Genomic DNA, 23696 nt, shown 5'->3' with positions numbered 1-23696 from the left:
GATTGGTTCGTGGCCTAAGGTAGAAGGAGTTGATTTTAGAAAACCTAGCGCATTTATTTTTCAACATAGTCCCCTCCTACATTTACACACTTAGTCCAGTAGTCATGGAGCTTACGGATCTTAGACCTCCAGAAAGTGTCCACAGATGGGTGATTGATAAGTTTGTGGCCTAGGGTGGAAGGAGATGAGTTATACAGCTCTTGTTACATGCACATGCAGGTCAACTCATTGAGTGATTATGCAGAAATTCATCGCCTTCTACCTTAGGCCACGAATTTATCAATCACCCCTGATGAGTTATTAACTTCAAACTTTCTAAACAGAAACGTAAACTGTTTATTTTCAGTGATGCTGCCTAATCTACTTCATATTTTCGGTTTAATCCTGGTTTGGCGACAATCAACTCTTAACTAGCATTGTAACTACAGCTATATACATGGCAGCTGTACGATTTGGAATTCACGGTAAACTGGGAATTGATGGTCCTTGCTGATATATTTGAAAGAGCTTGAACCACATACTGGATTTAAGCTGTAACTACTCCGGAATACACTCAGCAGAGACACTGGTTGGGAAAGACATTGTGATGTATGTCTTCTGCAAGTGCTGGAGGAAGAAATTGAATGCCAGTGAAAAATTTTATGTTATGCTTTTTCTTTTAGGGAAGTAAACAAATTTTTCTAATCGCCTTAAATTTCTTTTACAGATAGAAGATTTTAAATCATTGGAAAAGATTTCAAGAAATGTGAAGTCTGTTGTAATCATTGGTGGTGGATTTCTGGGTAGCGAATTGGCTTGTGCTTTGGGAAGACGTGGTATGCCTTTGTTGAGTTTATTCAAGTGAGATAGGCTGGATTTATTTTATACATTGATTTTCAGTAAGAAATCTAGAGCAGAAGGTACTTTTGAGTTACTTTGCAGAACACAATATTTTATGAAAGTGACTTTGTTCCATTTCTTACAGTACCAAGTTTTGAATTTTGATCACTTAAATAGCCTCAGGACAGTCTTATTGCTACACTGATCATAATTCACATCTACTGGATGAAAAGCTCAACATTAGCAAATAAGAATGCACTCAAATTTAAACCAATCAGTATCACATACTTATTTTCATGGTCTGCATGTTGCTGACAACGACAGATTTTCAAGCTGAGATCTAGATATATTAGAATGGCGTTATCTGCTGTTCAAGTAACATCTCTTCTTAGAATCTTTTTAGTATTTCTTGCCAGAAAGATGCCTGCTTTTGTTTTCTTTAACAGCTTTACAATAGCCGTGGCAGGTCTCCTGGTAGTTTAATTCCCTTTGCCGTAAAACCTGTCAGTCCCTTTTCTGTTTAATTATCTGCTTTGACCTTGAAGTATACCACTATCTTAAATGTAACTCTATAGTGGTATTGTAAGAAATAGAAAGAAAATTTAAATAAATCTGGAACAGTATTGAAAAGTGTGAAAGCTGCTTTGTGTTCCGTGATTCAACTGTCTAGTGTTTGAGTGATAATCAATGTCCACATGTGTGAGAGGTTTGTAGAGTTTTCCGTGTCTGGACAGCACTAGGTGCAGGAATGACAGTTTTCTCTAAAAACAGCAAATAAAGCATTAATACTCCTTTCAGTATAGGCTTATCTAAATCTGTGGCCTAAGATATGCAGATATTGAGGCTTTTCAGAATGGTGTTTTGCAAATGATGCATAAAAATTCTACTGAAATGCTGGGCAATAAAATATTATTGCTTCTGGGAATATTTGATTGTGAGCCAATAGAAACAATGGATGCTATTTATTCCATAAGTTAATAAAACAATCATACATGCACAATTTTTAGTTAGGCCATCACAATATATTGTCCCCAATTGGAAGTTGTTTATCTGTATTAGAACCAAGCAATATTCTTAGTTCTGTGTTCTTTTCCCAAAAACTTTAATATTTCCCCCATTTAAGGTGATTTGGAAGAGAATGGTAGTGTGGGTGGAAGTGACTTCAGCAAGCACTGTCTTGTATTAAATATATTCCTTGGAATTGTTTTAGAATGTAGAACAGTACAGCACAGGAACAGGCTTGTCAGTCCACGATGTCTGTGCTGACCATACCGAAAATTAAATTAATCCCAGCTGCCCTCACACAGTCCATGTCTTTTTGTTCCCTGCCAGTCTGTGTTTGTCTAAATGTCTCATCAGCATTGCTGTTATATCCACTTTCACCATCTCCCCTGGCTGCAACACCTACCACTGTCCATGTGAAAAATAATCTTGCCTAGTGAATCTCCTTAAACTTTTCATCTCCCACTTTAAACCTAAGACTTCAAGTATCTAACTGTTTACCCTATCCATGCCTCACATAATTTTATATGCTTTTATGCCCTTTTAGCCTATGACACTACTGAGAAAACAATCCATGTTTGCACCCTTTCCAAAGTCTCCACATCCTTCCGATAGTGTGGCAGCCCAGAATTGTACACAGTTCTCCACATGTGGCCTAATTAAACTTTTATAGAGCTGCAAACACAGCTCCCCAACTTTTCGGCTCACACCTCAATTAATGAAGACAAGCATACTGTTGTCCTTTACCATCTATCCATTTCTTTTTTACCTATCCATTTGTATTTGCCATTTTCAGGGAGTGTACACTTGAAGCTCAAGATCCTTCTATACATCAGTGATTCTAACAATCCTGTAATATATATTTCTTGGATTTGAGCTGACAAAATGCATCACCTCACGCTCGTCTGGATTAAACTCCATCTGCTTTTTCTCCACCCAGATTTCCACTTGATCTATACCCTGCAGTATTCTTTGTCAACTTTCTTTTGCTTGTTTGTTTATTGAGTTCTGTATCTTTAACAGCTCTCAAGTTTTATTGCCTTGGTGTTTTCTTTCAATAAAGCTCAGAGATTTTTTAATCAATAGTGTGATCAAGAGTCAGTGGGACTATATCAGGAAAGTGGACTTGAATAAAGCTGGAGCAACCGTGATCTTACTGAATGACAAGAAGATCATGGATCTAGGAGCTTAGTGGTCTATTGTTCCTATCTTTTATGGCCCTACTAGTATCAGACAAAACCGAAAATTGCCGTAAAGCTAATAAAAGACAAAGGTTGTGTATTGGAAAGTTTAGTTGTTCCAAGTATACTTTTTAAAAATCATAATATGTTGATTTATAGCACAAAATACGGAACTTGAAGTGATCCAGATATTTCCAGAGAAGGGAAACATGGGTAAAATTCTCCCGGAATACCTCAGCAACTGGACAACTGAGAAAGTAAGAAAAGGTAAATATCTTGTTTATATTAGTGTAAATTATTTTGAAGTGCTTTGATTGACAGTGGAAATGTTTGTTGCTTTAATATCACAAACTGGTGTAGTAGCCATGCATTTATTTTCTGTCTGTTGGAGCCATGTATCTGTTTTCTGTCTGTATGGTAGTTTGTGGCACATTTATTATGGCAATCTGTCATGTGGATAGGGGAGTGGTAGAAGCAAATAAGGATAGTTGCACATTCTTGTTTCTTCAGTGTTTAGTTTAGTGGAATGCGAGTAAGCCACAGGGAATGATATTTTTTGTTTACTGTTAATTGGAATGTTATTAGACTGCCTAAATATACTAAATGGGATGTTATTGGAACGCTAACTAGATAGCTGATTGGAACGCTAAATTATACTATTCAGAAGCTAATATCACCATTAGACCATGTTAGACCATTGTATCGCTAATTTAGTTTCATTTGTGTTTTATCGCTACGAGTTTGTTTGTCTTAGCTGGTTTCATAATAAAGGGTTGAACATACCTTTTTCTCTGTCATACTTTGCCGAGCACCCTAGCTGAATCTCCTAGCAGTTTTGGTTTGTTTTCAAGTAACCGCTACAAATGGATTTACTTAAAAATAAAATCAGTAAACTTCTGCAACACTTCAAGCTGTTCTTAATGTGTAATCCTTCAGTCCTAATGTTTGTACTTTGAGAGTCTTTCTGAAGTTAAAGAACCAATATAAATAGAGAATAAAGTTTTAAAATTAAAATCATGGATAGTCACAGTAATTTATAACGGTAGAAAACAGTATGCATCTTTTTCCTTCATTTTTCAATAAAGATTTAAAAATTTTTATTAGAAAAAGTATCAGCTTTAATAGATGCTTATTATTGAATTGCATGTTATTCAGCAGAGTTCCAGTTGTATAGCTTATTTGGATGTAGTTCAGAAGTACCCTTCTGGTAGAGTTCAGTGGAAATTATTCATTCAACTCAGAAGTGAGGCATATTTATTTGATGTTGTCAACAATTGTATGCAAAAATAAAACAAAGTATTATTTTAAAAATTTTCAATAAATCAGATTGTGGTTCATCAGAATCTGGATCTGATCGACGTGCCTAAGTTCAATGGCACTTAATACCTTAAGCTAAATTAACGTGTTATGGTAATTTGATTGACCTAGCATCATTGGTCCTTTTCTTTGGGAGAATTTAAATTTACACAACCCCTTTTGTAAGAATGATATTTTTAAAAAAAAATTTATTTGTAATTTTCTACAAACTACAACGAAGAAAATAAAATCAATAATATATATAGAAGGATCATTGCCATATAAACAAAAATAACAATAATACATGTCTTAACAAATGAGCAAGTCACCCATAGTAAAAAAGGAAAAAAAAAGAGAAAAAGAAAGAAAAGCACCCAATCCATCACCTATCCAACTCCAAGCCAACCATTATATGAGATACACTTTTATTACCCCAGAACTATATATTGTAATATAAAAAGGGGGGTAGCCTGCTACCTGATCAGAAAAAAACAAAAGTCAAAAAAAAAGCTGGAAATGTAGGGTCCGATTATCAAGGGAAAAAAGAACAAACACCTGTCAATCTAGGTGAGAGTTACGAAAATATTCGAGAAAAGATCCCCACACCCTGTGGAACTTTATGTCCGAATTAGAAAGTGAGTAGTGAATCTTTTCGAGATCTAAACAAGACATAATATCCCTAAGCCATTGAGCATGGGTAGGGGGAACTACATCTCTCCATTTAAGGAGTACTGCTCGTCTGGCTAGAAAAGAGGCAAAAGACAATGTTCGTTGTTTAGCCGGGGTCAAATGCTTGTCAGGATCTAAAGAATCAAAAAAAACTTTAGGAATAAATATAGGTAAAGATTGAAATAAATATAGAAATTTAGGGAGAATATACATTTTAATTACATTAATTCGCCCAATTAAAGACATGGACAGAGGTGACCACTGTGCTAATTTCTGTTTTGTAAAATTTAAAAGATTATTGAAATTCTCATCGAACAGTCGATTATAGTTCCTTGTTACGATAATACCAAGATAAGTAAAACAATTGTTTACTACTTTAAAAGGGAGATTGTGAAATTCTAATTCTTGTGCTTCCTTATTTATCGGAAAAAGTTCACTCTTATGTAGATTAAGTTTGTATCCTGATAGCTGACTAAATTTATTGAGAAGTGAAAACAACAAAGAAAGGTTTGATATAAAATGTAACAAATCATCGGCGTATAGAGAGACCTTGTGCTCAAAACCGCCCCTCCAGATCCCAGTCAGTTCAGTTCAACTGCGAAACGCAATTGCCAATGGCTCGACAGCCAGATCAAATAACAGAGGGCTTAAAGGGCATCCCTGTCGGGTGCCACGTTTAAGATCAAACGGTTGGGATTGCTGGGAATTAGTCAAAACTGATGGAATTGGTTGGGAATATAGTAACTTAATCCACTTAATAAAATTATATCCAAAATCAAATTTTTCTAAAACCGCAAATAAATAGTGCCACTCCACCCGATCAAACGCCTTTTCGGCATCAAGAGAGATAACACATTCAGGGGTCCCTGATGAAGATGAATATAGAATATTAAAAAGACGTCTAATATTGAAAAAGGGAAGGTGATTTTTAATAAAGCCAGATTGATCCTCAGAGATAATTAAGGGTAAAATAGTCTCCAGCCTAAGGGCCAAAACTTTAGTTAAAATTTTTGCATCTACATTTAATAGAGAAATCGGCCTGTATGAAGCACATTCTAATGGATCCATGCCTTTTTTCGCTAAAAGAATGATACAAGCCTCATCAAATGATGCAGGCAATTTATTTTGTTTAAAAGAATCAGAAAAAACTAAACTAAGTTGGGATAAGAGCAATTAGGAAAATGATTTATAAAATTCTGTAGAGAACCCATCAGGACCAGGAGATTTACCAGGCTGCAAAGCAGAAATAGCAGAGGATATTTCCTCTAAGGATAATGGCTCATTCAATTTATGTTTAAGATCAGAAGAAAGTTTAGGAATATTTGAACTATCTAAGAATTGCATAACAGTAGTATTACCGTTAAAGGATTCAGAGGTGTAAAGTTGAGAGTAAAAATTCCTGAATGTATCATTAATTTCAGACTGGTCCACACTAATATTCCCATTACTCATTTGAATTTTAGTGATGTGTTGTTTTGCTTTAGAGTGCCTAAGTTGGTTAACTAAGGACTTACCAGATTTATCCCTGTGAATATAGAACTTACTCCGACTGCCCAAAAGTTGGCGTTCAATCGGATAAGTAGAAATAAGATTAAATTATTTTGAAGTTCCATTCTTTTCTTATATAACTCCGGATCCTTGACCTGGGCGTATAATTGGTCTATAGCTTTAATCTGATTGATCAGTTCTAAACGTTCTTTGTGAGTCTTTCTTTTCAAATTTGCTGTGTAGGAAATTATTTGACCTCTTAGATATGCTTTCATTGCGTCCCAAACCACCTGACTAGAGGTTTCAGGTAGTGCATTGGTATTTAAAAAGTAAGTTAACTGATCCTCCATAAATTTTACAAAGTCATTATCCGACAACAAGGTCGGATTAAAACGCCAGTGTTTATTTACTTGAGGGAGGCCAGGGAGAACTATGGACAATGTAAGTGGGGCATGATCTGAAATCAATATACTCTTATAGTCACAAGAACGGACAGATGGGATCAATTGATTATCAATTAAAAAATAGTCGATTCTAGTAAATGTATGGTGAACTTGTGAGAAAAAGGAGTAATCTCTTTCATGTGGATGAAAGAAATGCCAAATATCAGATATTCCATAATTAGAAAGAAAAGATTGAATAAATAAAGCGTATTTACTTAACTGTCTAGGGATAGAAGAAGATCTGTCCAAAACTGGATCCAGCCAACAGTTAAAGTCACCACCCAATATAAGAGAGTATGAACTTAGTTCTGGCAATGAAGAAAAAAAACGGTCAAAAAACCCTACATCATCCAAGTTAGGAGCGTAAAGGTTGGCTAAGACCACCGGTGTATTATAAAGTTTCCCGGAAACAATAATAAAATGTCCATTAGGATCAGATATTATGAAGCTCAAAAGAAACATTTTTGTTTATAAGAATTGAAACGCCCCTCGCCTTGGCTTGAAAAGTTGAATGAAAGTGTTGTCCTGCCCATCGTGCCACAAGACGAGAATTATCTGAGTGACGAATATGTGTTTCTTGTAAAAAGACTACCTCTGCTCTAAGCTGTTTAAGATGTGCGAACACTCTCCCCCTTTTAACCGGATGATTCAAACCCTTAACATTCCAGCTGACAAAGTTCAATGGACTAGTCATCGAACATAAGAAAAAAAAGATAGCAGGCATTAAACCATATCTGAAATTTATATGTAATTCTGGGGCAAAAGTATAGAAGGAAAAAAAAGGATGAAATTACATCCTGTTTAGTACAAATATGTCAAAATTCCATATATAATATTAGCATTGGAGTTCCCACCCACACCCTCTAAACCTACAACAAGAAAGCTGCAAATATAAAGCAGCAAGCTCTCCCCGAGAAAAACGAACCCCCTACTGGACTTCCAATTAGGTAACATCTTAATTATCTCCACTCCAACTGTTGATACAGTAATGGAAATAAACACCAAAAAGCTTTAAGAGTTACAAACAAAGATTTACCTTAACAAGAAAAAACAATACATTCAAAGTTTGTAAATCTTAATGTGTAATGGTCTAAAAAAAACTTTACCCCAACCTTCCTGCTAGAGCTGATAAACTGAAAAAAAGATCATCTATAAACTCAGTTATACAGAAAAAAAGCTTTAACGTCAAAGTAAGTAATCCAACCGAATCATAAAAATAAGAAAAAAAACACAAATAGAATCTTGAAACACAGGAAAATAAAACCACCAAAGAAAAATCCATTCGAGAGGAATTTGATCCAAACCCGAAACTGAGTTTAATGGTACAGCATCAACTGCTGCTTAAGGTTAAAATAATCTAACCTGAGAGAAAAAAAATCATCACCTTTAAAGAACTAAAATTATGTAAGATAGAAACTAAAATTGAGAAAATGGAAAAAAACACTTCAATAGGACAATGCAACGTAATTAAGCTACTAATTAAATAGATGCGACAGCAGCTACATTTTAAGTTTAAAAAAGAAAATATCAAGATTTGTAAAAATTGGAGATTGAAGTCTGAAAAGAAAAACAAAAAACCATTCAAAGACGTCGTCACTTCATGAATTGATATCAGTTTTTTCATGCGACACCGACTCCATTTTGAAATAGTCTCCAAAGACCTTTAAGACGTGTCTAATTACATAGTTTCACAATCAGCTCTATTTAAGAAAAATGAAAATGCCCATACTAAAGAATAGAAATCCATCGTATCGAAATATATTGAGTTAAATGGATAATGAAAAAGGTAGAAATAAAGATTAGAATTGTAGAAAAAAATAACCGTTATCTAAACAGAAACGAAAAAGGCTGAAAAGAAAAAAAAACATATATCATATCTGAGGAACTCGAAGTAGCAGATTGGCTATCAATGAAGGTCTGCGCCTCTGCAACCGAATCGAAACGTTTAAAATCGCCGTCCCTAAGCTTGATTCGGAGCCGGGCTGGATAGGCGAGAGACGGATAAAGTCCACGATCGTAGAGAACTTTCATTACTCCTCTGTATTCAGCACGTTGACTCATAACTCATAGCTACATAGTCCTCTACTAAACGGATAGCATGACCTTTTTATTGAAGCGTTTTACGTTGGCGAGCTTCTTTAATTAGTAAATCCTTGATTTGGTAACGTTGGAGGTGAATTATCACTGGACGTGGTCTCTGGCCATCCGCTGAGCGAGATGTAAATATATGGTGCGCTCGATCAATCTCTGGAGGACTGGAAAGTATTTCGCTTCCAAAAGTCTCACATAGAAAGTTTGAGAAAAATTCGACAGGAGATCCCCCTTCAACAGTCTCAGGCAAGCCGAGAATTCGAAGATTTTGGCATCTACTCCTGCTTTCAAGGTCCATAACTTTAAGAGTTAACTTGCTATTATGCTCCTTTAGGATAGAGCAAACCCTTTCCAGGTCTTTACAACGACAGTCTAGTTTCTCCGTGACTTCTTCAACATGTGATAAACGTTGAGCGTGATTCTCCAGTGTAGAGTTGATTTTATCCAGTTTCAGTTCCAACGAACTAAATTGAGAAAACATATCTTGTCGGGTTTGTTCTAACAGCGACACAATTTCACTCAAGGTTGCTCCCAATGGAGTGTCTTTTTTTGCCGATTTAGTAGGCTTAGATACACTCATTGTGCAGCCAGCAACTTCAATAGTGGGAGGAAGAGTAAAAAATAAATGCAGGTATATGAAATGGAGCGGAGCAATAGCTTTAGCGACTTAAGCTACCGACATCTTAACCAGAAGTCCCGTAAGAATGATATTATGACGTGATTTTTGAAGAGCGTGGCTTTAATATGTTTTATGACCCCTTCCTCTAGTCACCCTTATCTCTGAATGTTGATTTTTTTTCTGTCCATTCAAATTACACTGGACAATGCTTTTAATTACCTTAAATAATCAATTGTACAGTTCTTAAACCTACTTTTCAACAAAAGAAAGCCATTGGAATGTGTCAACTTTTAGTGCTTTTACATCTATTATTGTATAGAACTAAGGCCAAAATATCCATTTTGAAATGCTGTGCGTGGTTAAATGCACAGTTGCTGATAAGCTGAACCCTAACTACCCTAACCTCCATTAATAAAGCAACCTCATTTCTCAGCCTCTTATAAACTTTTAACACTACAGTCTAGTCCATAACCAGCCCCGACCCTTACTGTCTCTCTCACCCACACACCACACATCACAATGTTTGTGACTCCAATTTGTAACTTTAGTCTTTGTCTTCCCCCTGGAAAGCATAGAAACATAGAAAACCTACAGCACAATACAGGCCCTTCAGCCCACAAAGTTGTGCCAAACATGTCCCTACCTTAGAAATTACTAGGCTTATCTATAGCCCTCTATTTTACTAAGCTCCATGTACTTATCCAAAAGCCTCTTAAAAGACCCTATCGCATCTGCTTGCACCACTGTTGCTGGCAGCCTATTCCACGCACTCACCACTCTGAGTAGAAAACTTACCCCTGACATCTCCTCTGTACCTACTCCCCAGCACCTTAAACCTGTGTCCTCTTGTGGCAACCATTTCAGCCCTGGGAAAAAGCCTCTGACTATCCACACGATCAATGGCTCTCATCATCTTGTTCACCACTATCAGGTCACCTCTCATCCTCCTTCGCTCCAGGGAGAAAAGGCCGAGTTCACTCAGCTTATTCTTATAAGACATGCTCCCCAATCCAGGTAACATCCTTGTAAATCTGCTCTGCACCCTTTCTATGGCTTCCACATCCTTGAGGCGACCAGAACTGAGCACAGTACTCCAAGTGGGGTGTGACCAGGGTCCTATATAGCCTCAACATTACCTCTCGGCTCCTAAATTCAATTCCACAATTGATGAAGGCCAATACACCATACGCTTTCTTAACCACAGAGTCAACCTGCACAGCTGCTTTGAGCGTCTTATGGACCCCAAAATCCCTCTGATCATCCACACTGCCAAGAGTCTTACCAAAGCAATACCAAATCCCATCTCAAGTTATGGACTAAACCCAGAATGAATTCCTAGATGGGATGAAAGGAAAACATAGACCCCAATGAAGTTAGGGAGAACTGGACAAGGGTCATGGGCCAGATTAAAATGGAAGTTCCTCGTGACACTGTATCTCCATTAAGGAAAACAGTAAGCATGAGTGATGATGATCTCACTACTTGCAATCTGACCCTCTTGGTAAATGTGAATTTTTGTATTCCATCTCCATTTGATTAGATGGCTTAATAGTTTTTATTATTATATCTCATCACAATAAGATTTTCGTGATTTCTGCATTGGTACCTTAATTTCGCTGTTCTTCCGCAGTTCAGTATTCAGAAAATTATGAATTGTCTTGGTACGTGTCCACATTTTCACAAGTTAAATTCTGCTTATCACATTTTTGCCCAAGTATCTAGCCTATCAATGCTCCTTTGCAATTGATTATTCCCATCTATAACATACACTGACATTGTACTTCATAGTGTCATTAAAGTCATATTAATCATTCATGCTTCCTTAATTGAAGTAATTAATTCATAATTGAGAACACAGATCTCTGCAGAATACCACATTTTTTCCATATTTTGATTACTTGTTTGCACAAGGTTACATGTGGATCCATAAGCAATCACCCAGCTCCTCTTCACCCCTCCTTTTCACTATTTTTGTTACCTCTTCAAAAAATGTAATTAGATTGGTTAGATTCAGACTAAACATGCCTACCACTGAAATTGGACTTGCATGCCTGGCTTATTCCTGCTATCCTTCACAAATAAATGTACCACATCTGTTGGTCCTCTAGTCATTGATACCTCACCTGTGGCCAGCGAGCACATTCAAAAAAACTTGCCAGGGACCTAGTAAACTCCTACCATGCCTGACTTTGCAACTTGGAATACATCTCATCAAACACTGGGGATCTGAAACACTGAGATATGTGATGCATCGTTAAATTTAATTGGGATTTGACCCAGAATTCCAATTTTCCCCTCTCTGACATTTTGAACTACAGAGTCCACCTTCATGAATGCAGGTAAAGTATTTGGTTAAGACTTCATTTGCATTCTCTGGTTCCTGCACAAATTTCACCATTAATTCCTAATGGGCCCTATTCTTCCTGTGATCACTCTCTTGCCCTTAATATACTTATGCAGCACTTTGGGGTTTTCCTTAATCTTGTGTGCTAGTGATATTTCATGTTCCCTCTTGATTTATTAAAGTGTCCCTGCTACAATTTTCAGATCTTTACATCTGCTAAAGGTTTTTTTTAATCAAACTCTCAATCCAGGGTTTGTTGGATGACAAGTGATTGTGAGGATCATATAAAGATTGCAGACCTACACTTTATCTGCATCCAGTAGGTAAATCTGAGCATTGTAGCACCAAGTCATCTTATGTTATAATGAAAAACAGTGGCCTGATGATGAAACCCCTTTGTAAACTCCTGACTGATGGCTAAGTTTTGTTCTTAGCTTTGCCATTGGTCGGAGATGTAAAGATTTTGAAATGTTTCTAGAAATCTTGAGCATTTAGAAAAATTGTAAGACAGTTAAAATGAAATAAACAATAAAAACTATTGAAAACTCTAAAAGTATTACCACCTTAAACATAAGTTTAAACATTCCTACAAATCTAAATAATGTAAGCTAAACTACTTGTTGTTTATGTGGGTACCATTTCTATTCAAGAGGATGGGCTTGTGGATTAAGTTGAGGATCTGAGTGCAGATTCCCCAGTCCAAGTTCAGTGGATTACTTGTTTCACACTTGGGCATTTTGTGGAATAGCAGATTATATGTGGGTTTTTAAGTTTCAGTTCTGTATTAAAATATAACTTTTTCCTGTTTCAGAGGGGGTTAATGTCATGCCCGCTACCGTTGTGAAATCTGCAAAGTATAAAGATAATAAAGTTGTTCTGCAGCTGAAGGATGGCCAAACAGTATGTATACTTAATATAAACTCATCAATATCAAGTATTTAAGTATTTTAGTCTTTTTAACTAAATTCCCAGTTAATCCAGGTTGATTTCATCTATTTTGTATTGTTTGCAGATAAAAACTGATCATGTCATTGCTGCAGTGGGACTTGAACCTAGTGTGGAGTTAGCAAAGTCAGCAAGGTTGGAGGTAGATTCTGACTTTGGTGGATTTAGAGTGAATGCAGAACTACAAGCACGTTCAAATATATGGGTGGTAAGTACTCAGGTCATTGCTCAAAAATATCTTTTTGGAAAAGTGAAGGTCCATGTTTTAAGTTTCTCAATACAAGACCAGATCCACAGTGGTATTTCTTTATCATTGTCTGCATTCTTTTTGTCTGTAACTTGGATAAAATGTTATGGAACATAGATCATAGAACAGTACATCACAATGTTGTGACGAACCAGCTAAAACGCAAATTAAAAACACCCAAACACTAATCCATCCTATCTACACAATGTCCATATCCCTCCATCTTCCTTACATTCATGTGTCTATCCAAACGTTTCTAAAAATCCTCAAATGTATTTGCCTCTACCACCATACCAGGCATCGAATTCCAGGCATCTATGACCCTGACTAAAAGACCTACCCCTCTCCTCCTCCTCAAATCTAACCCCTGTCATCTTCAGTGCATGCCTTCTGGTATTAGATATTTCAAACCTGGGAAACAGATGCTCTCAGTCCACTCTATCTATGCCTTTCATAATCTCATCGGAATTAGGTTTATTATAGAAACATAGAAAACCTACAGCACAATACAAGCCCTTCGGCCCACAAAGCTGTGCTGAACATGTCCTTAGCTGAGAAATTACCTAGGGTTACCCAATAGAAACATAGAAAATCTACAGTTTTGAAAAAAAAATCAAAGAGTCTTCAGCCGATGACAGTGGACTCTGCCATTATCACTGGCATGTGTCATGAAATCTGTTAACTTAGCAGCAGCAGTTCAGTGCAATACATAATATAGAAGAAAAAGAAAATAATAATAAATTGCTGTATACATATACTGATAGATTAAAAATCATGCAGAAAAACAGTAATACTATATATTAAAAAAGTGAGGTAGTGTCCGAGGGTTCAATGTCCATTTAGGAATTGGATGGCAGAGGGGAAGAAGCTGTTCTGAATCGCTGAGTGTGCGCCTTCAGGGTTCTGTATCTCCTACCTGACGGTAACAGTGAGAAAAGGGCATGCCCTGAGTGCTGGAAGTCCCTAACAATGAACACTGCCTTTCTGAGACACCACACCTTGATAATGTCCTGGGTACTTCGTAGGCTAGTACCCAAGATGGAGCCAACTAAATTTACAATCCTCTGCAGCTTCTTTCAGTCCTGTGCAGTAGCTTCCGCCCCCCCCCCCCCCATACCAGACAGTGATGCAGCCTGTCAGAATGCTCTCCACGCTACAACCATAGAAGTTTTTGAGTGTATTTGTTGACATGCCAAATCTCTTAACTCACGAAGTATAGCGGCTGTCATGCTCTTTTTATAACTACATCGATATGTTGGGACCAGGTTAGATCCTCAGAGATCTTGACACCCAGGAAATTGAAACTGCTCACTCTGTCCACTTCTGATCCCTCTATGAGGATTGGTGTGTGTTCCTTTGTCTTACCCTTCCTGAAGTCCACAATCCGCTCTTCTGTTTTACTGACATTGACTGCCAGGTTGTTGCTGCAGCACCACTCCACTAGTTGATGTAAACCTCCATTAGAGGTTCTGGTGCTCTAGAGAAAACAACCCCAAATTATCCAGCCTCTTGTGATAGCACATGCTCTCTAAACCAGGCTCATCCTGGTAAACCTCTTAAGCACCCTCTCCAAAGTCTCAATATCCTTCCTATGGTGTGGCTACTGGAACTGTATGCAATACTCCAGATGATGCTTAACCAGAGTTTTATAAATTAGCAATATAACCTCCAGACTTTTGAACTGAGTGCCTAGACTATTAAAAGCAAGCATTCCATAAGCTTTTTTAACTACCTTATTGACCTGTGTAGCCACTTTCAAGGAGCTTTGAACTTGGATTCCAAAATCTCTCTGTTCTGCAACACTGTTAAGGATCTTGTTCTGAACAATGTGCTGTCTCCTTGCGTTTGCACTACCGAGGTGCAACACCTCTCATTTATCTGGGTTAAGCTCCATCTACCACTTATCAGCCCATATCTGCAACAGATTATCTATTTTGTGTGGTATTTTTTTTTATCGGTGTTCTACACTATCCACAACTCCACCAATCCTGGTATCATAATGTGAATTTATTAACCCACCTTTCTACATTTTCATATATATATATCTCTCACACCTCCCCCACCCCCAGAGGTCCCAGCATAGATCTCTCCAGAACATCACTAATTACAGAACTCTGGCTCAAATGAGTCCCTTCAACCACTACCCTCCGTCTTCTATGCCTGTTCTGAATTTAAACAGTCAACTCGCTGTGAACGCCATGCATCTTGAGAATCTTCTGGAATAGCCTCCCATGACAGACTTCGTCAAACACCTTACTAAAATCCATGCAGATAACGTCCACTGCCTTACTCTCATCAATGTCTCATGTCACCTTGTCAAAAAACTCTAATGAAGTTGGTTTGACATGACCTGCCTCGCACAAAGCCATGCTGGCCCTTCCCAATTAGTCCTTGGGTTTCCAAATGCTCATATATCCTGCCTTAAGAATTTTCTCCAGCAATTTCCTTACAACTGATGTGAGACTCACCAGTCCAAAGTTCCCAGGATTTTCCCATGTTATGTGCAGTAGAATTACTACATGAAGTATAAAAGGTAACTGTTTTTAATTACAAAAATTGCTATAGAATATATTTTACAAAGTACAACAGTAACATTAATTTACTTAGTGAATTTAGTATTTGCTTTGTGACCCCACAGGCTGGAGATGCTGCTTGTTTTTATGACCTTAAGCTGGGCAGGAGGCGTGTGGAGCACCATGATCATGCTGTAGTGAGTGGCAGATTGGCTGGAGAAAACATGACTGGGGCTGCAAAGCCTTACTGGCATCAGTCCATGTTTTGGTATGAATTCACTCAGTATCTTTGACTTGGCACATATCTAAACGTGAACAATAGGATAACTGACAGCGATTGACTAACATTGTACAATGATAAGTATCCCTCGAGTTTAACTAATTCTTACTGTTACAGGAGTGACTTGGGCCCTGATGTGGGATATGAAGCAATTGGCATTGTCGACAGTAGTTTACCCACTGTGGGAGTGTTTGCCAAGGGAACTACAAAAGACACCCCCAAAGCAGTGACAGAAATGTCTGGTAAGTTGCACTATATTAGCTTAATTAAGATGAATGTTTGATACTCTTGGTGTATGGTAAAGATCCAACTTCTGTAGTTCACTTAATTAAAAAACATTGGCTTGAAATGTTTTTTTCTTTCTCTGCTGATGTCGTCTCATTTAAATATTTGCAGATTTTGTGTTTCTTTTAATCAAAGCTATATTTTATTAGTATGCTTTACATTTAAGCCTCCTTTTGAATTTTTATACATTAAAGCATAGTATTTGGAAAGATCTTCACATTTTAAACTAAATTACATTCAAAATGCTCAGTTTAGCTTTAACTAACAGTCATCATAGCACATAGCCATTAATGGTTTATCTGTTTCTTAATAGTCTGAACGAGCTTTATTTGAAAGGAAAATTTGCAATGAAACATCCATTAATCTTCTATTGGTTGTGTAATGCCACTGTGAAACTTAAACTCTGCACAATTCATAAAAATATGATGCTCAAATCAGAAGTTATGTGATAAGATCTGTGGTGTTTGTTGCTGATGTTAGATGGTGTTGTAATAGTTATAGTTCTATAGGATAAAAAAAAAAGATCCATATTCTCAAACTGTAGTCAGTCTAAGATTTTATATGGAAATAACAACAGTAGTAGCTTTCACCCATTGATGAAATGTAATGAATGTATAAGGCATTGGTTATGTTTATTAATTTTTCCCACATGCTATTAATCATGTATATTTTATTCTTGTTTATAGGTACAGGAATCCGATCAGAAAGTGAAACTGAAAAAATTGCCACTTCTGTAAATGTGCCTGCTAGTGCCAGTGCTGTTGCTCATCCACCTGTGGAAGGCGAGGACTATGGAAAAGGGGTCATCTTCTACTTGAGAGAGAAAGTAATTGTGGGAATTCTTTTGTGGAATATTTTTAACAGAATGCCTATCGCCAGAAAGGTTAGTGCTACAATTAAGAGTTGCATTGGAACATGATTTGAGTATTTGTTATATTTTTGGTTAATTCATTGCGTTTTCAGTTTTTATTAGTATTGATTATATTTTTTAAAAATCATTTGAATTACATCAATTTTCTGTCTATACAGTGCAACTAAATTAAAAGTCAGTAATAACAATTATAACGTTTAAATTTTACCTTAGTTATTTAGCAAGATTTCATTCCTTTTGAGTAATCATGAGGGCTTGTGCTTTTGCATGGCTGTCTATAAAACCATCTTAATATTGACTACTTTTTCTGACAAGCAGGTGGAGTGCCTCGGTAGCATAGTGGTTAGCATGAGACTTAGAGCTCAGGACAACGGAATGCGGAGTTCAATTCCGATGTCCTCTATACGAAGCTTGCATGTCCTTCCCATGATGAGCCTATGGGTTTCCTCCTGGTGCTTTGGTTTTCTTCCACCTTCCAAAGACATACCAGTTTGTAGATTAATGGGTTGTTACAATTTGTCCTGTGGTTAAGCTGTCGGTTAAATACGTGGGTTGCTGGGTGGTACAGCTCGTTTGGTCAGAAAGCTGTAACTCAGAATAAAATAAAATTAGTCAAAAAGTCAAAAGATCATTGACCTGAAATGTTAACTTTGCTAACTCCCTCCACGGGTGCGCCCTGCTCTGGGCATATCTGGTCTTTTCTTTAACTATCTTTGTGGATTAAATACAAAATTAATAAATTTGTATCAAGGCCATTATGCTTGGCTTCATAATGTAATGGAGATGGATGAACAACTTCTAATTCCTGTAATTCAGTTTTCTCTTTTTCCACATCACAAAATCAACACTCACCCAAGATAAGAACAACTGCATGCAGCCATGCACTTGACCTTTATAGTCAAACACATCTTCCTGCAACGTCTTCCATATTTTGTATTTCTACGGATTTTCTTCAGTTCTACTCTTACTGTTTGTATTAGTGCATTTCCCTTGGCTTTTCATCTGCCTCAGTATCATACTAGGGTTATAAACATAGAAAACCTACAGCACACTACAGGCCCTTCAGCCCTCAAAGCTGTGCCGAACATGTCCTTACCTTAAAAATTACCTAGGGTTACCCATAGCCCTCTTTTTTTCTAAGTTCCATGTACCTATCCAGGAGTCTCTTAAAAGACCCTATCATATCCACAGAATTGTACCGTACGAATTAGGTTCCCAGTAGAATTTATTTGCAATTTTGCAAGTCTGTTATCTACAATCAGCTTGCACAAACATGCTCAGAATATATAAATTTAAGGATAGAATCAAGAGAGACAGACTTTGAAAATGCATTGGAAAATAGATTTTACAACAGATGTCTTTCTATATTTTTAAAGCATTTTATATTTAATTGCTTTCATAGGTCATTAAGGATGGTGAAGAACATGATGATCTCAATGAAATTGCAAAGCTGTTCAACATACATGAAGATTAAAATGACCAGAGTTTAACTGTGTATATAAGAGTCTAGATTTTTTTTAAATAAAACTATAAACACTTTTTGTGCAGGAAATCAGGAGCTTGAATTCTCAGAATGTAAGTAATATTTTGTGAATTTTCACATTATGTAAAATTTGACCTATTTGTACCATGTGCACAGTGATTAAGATTTTCTGAACTAAATATTAAAATAATGTAAAAGCATCGTTTAAAAATTCTTGATTTAAAATACTGTGGATTTTATTCAGTTGCGTTTTCAGATGCTGGGGCTAACCAAATGCTATTTACTGATATTAAGTGGAGATAAAATTTGGACTGACTGTCAGGAAGAATTGGCTTACTGAATAGTTCAACGTGAATTGTTTCATATTGTTGAAAGATGTATTCTCTAATTTACATCTAGAAATAATGGTGTCACCTATGATCATGATGCTTGCTTCTCTGAAATTGATTCAGTCAGCTGCAAAAGCTAATTTGGAAAAGCTGAATAGCATGTAGAAAAGAAGCAGGAGAACGTACGGATAATTTTCATCGAGTTACCATATTTCTCAGGAATTGGCTCCATTGAGCATTTACTTTTATTTGCAGTGACCTCTCTCAGCCTCTGATATTTATTGTTTTCAATTTTGATGTTTCTTATTCTGGATTCTGAAATAGGTGGCATTCAGCCGACATAACACTTTGATTATTGAAGAAAACGGGCAATCTCATACTTTGTCGTGATCTTGAAAGCAGAAACAACTGAATGATATTAGAGCACCTTTATATTTTCACTAGAAATTACTGCAGCAAATACATTAGAAAATGTCTTCATTGACAGTTCTTTCAATCTAAACTGTGTGGCCACAAGAGGGACCGAACTCTCCTTTTCCATGGATTCAGCTTACCCTGTTTCTAGTATTCTCTGTTTTTGTTTCCAGCATCTGCAACAGGCAATTTCTGTTTCAGCAAGAACTAGATCATGGAAGTGTGGGAACAAGTCAATTTGGAAGGAAATGGTTTGTCTCCATTTTATGTCCATCATGCTAAACAGAATAATGTAAATATACTCCTGTTTGAAGTCCAAAAAAAATGTGATTCCCACTATCCCCAATTTGCCCTTAAAATCACCCACCTCTCTCTCTTGAAAGGCAGATCTGCCAAAATTTGAACATGGGAACTGTTGTGGCCTGGAGTTGTGGTGAGGGTGTGGAACTCCAGTTGCCCTGAATTCACCTGTGCTTGTGCTCCTGCACTAGGGCAGGAAGTTTCACTTAATGCATTTGTACTTAAAGTGGAGCCTGAATACCACAATATCTTGAAGCTAGCTGCTTGGAAATCATCTTATTCAATAAATTTTTAGGCACATTTTGCTAAATTGTTCAGGTAAACTGCAGATCTCCATTCACAGGATACCAAGGTGCGCGATCAGCATTTTCAAGGTTTATAGGATAGTATTTAAATGAGGATCATTACTCATTAAAGAAAATGTTGATATTGGAGACATAATTTTTTATTTGTTCCATATGTTGGTTATATTCAGAATCGGGTTTAATATCACTAACATATGTTGTGAAATTTGTTAATTTTACAGCAGCAGTACAAAGAGATGCATGATAAATATAGAGAGGGATAAAACTGAAGCACAGTAAGTGTGTGTGTGTGTGTGTGTGTCTCCATTAAATAGTTAAGTTAAAATAAGTAGTGTAAACATAACAGAAATAAAAGGTAGTGAGTTAGTGTTCATGGGTTCAATGTCCATTTAGAAATCAGATGGCAGAGGGGAAGAAACTGTTCCTGAATTGCTAAGTGTCTTTCAGGCTTCTGTACCTCCTTTCTGATGGTAACAATGAGAAGAGAGCATGCCCCAGGTGGTGGGGATTCTTAAAATAATGGACGCCGCTTTCCTAAGGCACTGCTCCTTGAAGATGTCTTGGATAGTATGGAGGCTAGTACTCATGATAAAGCTGACTAATTTTACAAGTTTCTGAAACCTACTTCGATCTTGTGCAGTAGTGTCCCCCCCCCACCCACCCACCCACCCACCCCCATACTAGATGGTGATGCCCCAGTCTGGATGCTCTCCACAGTACATTTATAGAAATTTTTGAGTGTTTTAGTTGACAAATCAAATCTCTTACTCCTAATGAAATATAGCCACTGTCTTGTTGCCTTTAGTTCCATCAGTATGTTGCGTCCATGTTAGTTCCTGATATTGACACTCATGAACTTGAAATTGCTCACTCTCCACCTCTAATCCGTCTGGGGAGTGGTTCGGGTTCACTCATCTTACCCTTTCTGAAATCCACAATCAGCTCTGTGGTCTTGCTGACGTTAAGTGCAAGGTTGTTGCTGTGGCAGTACTCAGCTGACTGGTACATGACTATAAAAGGTGCCGTGCTGTTTTTTGTTAAAGGTTCTGGACATTTTTCTGGCATGTTTCATGGAGACTTATAGGCTGATAGGGCTGAATTTTTGTGACTAATTTTCCAAAATGTTCAGATTCCAAGTCAAACAGGCACAGCCAAGAATCTGCAGCTTACCACCACTACCTCTTGACTGCTTCACTGCCCAGTTTACCATATTCCTTGTCTAATATCTAGGACAAGAGAAATTTTGTCCAACTATACAGATGTGAATGAAGTTGTTTCTGAGCACTTTTCTACAGCCATTTAGAGTGAGCCAGATTATTCACAACTTGTACTTGAGCCTGACATATCAGCCACATATTTGCTCCATCACTGAGATCACTGCTGATTCTGGCCCTTGTGCCTACCTCATCTGTTCCATCAAAGTTTTTTTTAACCACTCATTTTCACAAATCAAAAGATCAAATTCTCCACTGGTCACCGACTGATTCAAAGCTTCACTAATAACCTCTGTGCTTGCTGGACTGAGAGTGAAGTTAGATTAGTAAAGTCTCACTTAAAAAAAAAACATCTTTGTTTTCAAATCCCTCCTTGGTCCTGCCATTTTTTCTTAGTACTATGACCTTTCAAGATGTATGCTCCTCAAATTCAGTTATTTTACATATCCCTAATTTTAATCAGTTCTCCTTTGGTGTCTACACTTCGAATGGGTTGGGCCCTAGGGTGCTGGAGTTCCCTGCTTAAATATTACTTTCCTGTAAGATGCTTTCTAAAATTTAACTCTAGCAGCTTTAAATCAGCAACTCTGATACCTCCTACTGTGGCTTGATACTTGACAACACTCTGGCAAAGGATCCTGGATGTTTTACTAAGTCACTGATGTGCTATATAATTCCACGTTGATATCGTTTCATTATTTAAAAGTAGATCTAATTGTGTGGCATATCTAACACAAACTCGGTAAAGATTGCCTGATACATAATAGAGACTGGATATTCCTGCTGAATATTTAACTTGTGCTTTTTTGGGCTTACACGTAGCCCACTCTCCTTACCATGCTTCTAAGGTAAGTGGCTTCACCTGGTCAGTCCTTGAAGACCCAAAGTCGAGCCACCCAGGCTGAGAGTAAGTGTTTAAGGTCAGGTCTGAAGGTCTTGAGGAGGAGTGGACTGCTCCAGCATGTAAGTGGGAAGTGTCTAGGGTAGCCTCAGTGTTGGGACTTGGCCCCAGGTGCTCCATAGTGCTGGACTTCTGATCCAGAGGAGCCCTGGCATCATCATCAGCTTAGCTCGTGAGTTATATGAGTCTGTCTTCATTCTTAGAGGAGTCATGTAGAATGGGAACAGGCCCCTCAGGCCCAACTCATCCATGTTGACAGGTGCCTACCTGAATTAGTCACATTTGCCTACTTTTGGCCCATATAACTCTTTCCTATCCACATACAACATTATAATCATTACCACCTCTGTCAATTTAGACTGGAAGTGCACTCTATATACCCACCACCTTCTGTGTGAAGAAACTTGCACCCTCTCATTTTAGATCCCTTTTGTCTGGGGAGAAAAAAGACTGAATATTCAAAGTCAAAGTAAAATTTATTATCAGAGTACATTCATTCACTATGTACAACCCTGATATTCTTTTTCTGTGGGCATACTTAGCAAACTTAGTAACTTAACTGTAAACAGATTGTGCAAATGCTGATATATATAATGAGTATTAAATAACAATGACAGAGTCCTTAATTGAGTGTAGCTATCACCTTTTGTTCAAGAGCCTCACCTTCAACCTGATGGCAGGAGCGAGAAGAGAGCATGGCGTGGGTGGTGAGGGTCTTTGATTATGGATGCTGCTTTTCTATGGCAACATTTCATATTGATGTGCTCAATGAACGGGAGGGTTTTACCGGTGATGTACCTGGTCGAATCCACTACCTTTTGTAGGATTTTCCACTCAAAGCATTGGTGTTTCCATACCAGGCTGTAATGCAGCCAGTCAGCACACTTTCCACCACATATCTATGGAAGTTTGGCAAGGTTTTCAATGACATGCCAAACCTCCACAGAGCCCCAAGAAAGTAGAGGCACCATTGTGCTTCCTTTGCAGTAGTAATTATATGATTGGTCCTCTGAGATATTAATGCCCAAGAATTTAAAGTTACCTTCTCCACCTCTGATCCTCCAATGATTACAGGTTCATGGACCTCTGATTTCCCTCTCCTGAAGTCTACAATCAATTTCTTGGTCTTATTGACATTGAATGTGGGGTGGTTGTTTTAACACCACTCAGCCAAGTTTACAATTTCCCTCCTGTATGCTGATTCATCACCCCCTTTGATAAAGCCCACAACAGTGGTGTCATCACCAAACTGGTATATGGTGTTGGAGCTGTACTTGGCCACATAGTCATAGGTGTATAGCGAATAAAGAAGGGGGCTAAGTACATATCCCTACAGTGCTCCTGAGCTGATGGAGATTGTGGAGGAGATGTTAAGTGCCACTGGATGATAGTAATTTTGACAGGTTACCACTCTCTTCTTGGGCAGTGGTCTGATTGAAGCCTGCTTGAAGCAGGTGGGTACCACACATTGCCCGAGCGAGGGGTTGAAGATATTCGGGAATACATCATCCAGTTGCTCGACACAGGTCTTAAGTATTCGGCCAGGAACAACGTCTGGGCCAGATACTTTGCTTGGATTCATTCTCTTGAAGAGGGCCTGCATATCATCTTTGGATACTGAAACCAAAGAATCATTGGGAAACATGGGGATGTGTGA

The 23696-nt window shown here is 37.6% G+C and overlaps 1 protein-coding gene across 3 annotated transcripts in view; it reads left to right on the top strand.

Annotated features, from left to right (window-relative positions):
* aifm1 (apoptosis inducing factor mitochondrion associated 1) overlaps positions 1 to 18776 on the top strand; it is a 68526-nt gene extending 49750 nt beyond the window's left edge. For all 3 annotated transcript variants that reach the window (XM_073058430.1, XM_073058429.1, XM_073058432.1), the window contains 8 exons: positions 707 to 815; positions 3162 to 3269; positions 12764 to 12852; positions 12965 to 13105; positions 15783 to 15925; positions 16055 to 16179; positions 16909 to 17105; positions 18496 to 18776. In XM_073058430.1, coding sequence (XP_072914531.1) covers positions 707 to 815; positions 3162 to 3269; positions 12764 to 12852; positions 12965 to 13105; positions 15783 to 15925; positions 16055 to 16179; positions 16909 to 17105; positions 18496 to 18567 — 984 coding nt within the window. In that variant the 3' untranslated portion in view covers positions 18568 to 18776. The remainder of the gene's footprint in view (positions 1 to 706; positions 816 to 3161; positions 3270 to 12763; positions 12853 to 12964; positions 13106 to 15782; positions 15926 to 16054; positions 16180 to 16908; positions 17106 to 18495) is intronic.
* The last annotated feature ends 4920 nt before the right edge of the window (positions 18777 to 23696 follow it).

The sequence above is a fragment of the Hemitrygon akajei genome, chromosome 10 (assembly GCF_048418815.1).
Source record: "Hemitrygon akajei chromosome 10, sHemAka1.3, whole genome shotgun sequence".
NCBI lineage: Eukaryota > Metazoa > Chordata > Chondrichthyes > Myliobatiformes > Dasyatidae > Hemitrygon > Hemitrygon akajei.
Note: the sequence above shows the minus strand (reverse complement) of the source record. Positions and strands in the feature narration are given on the sequence as shown.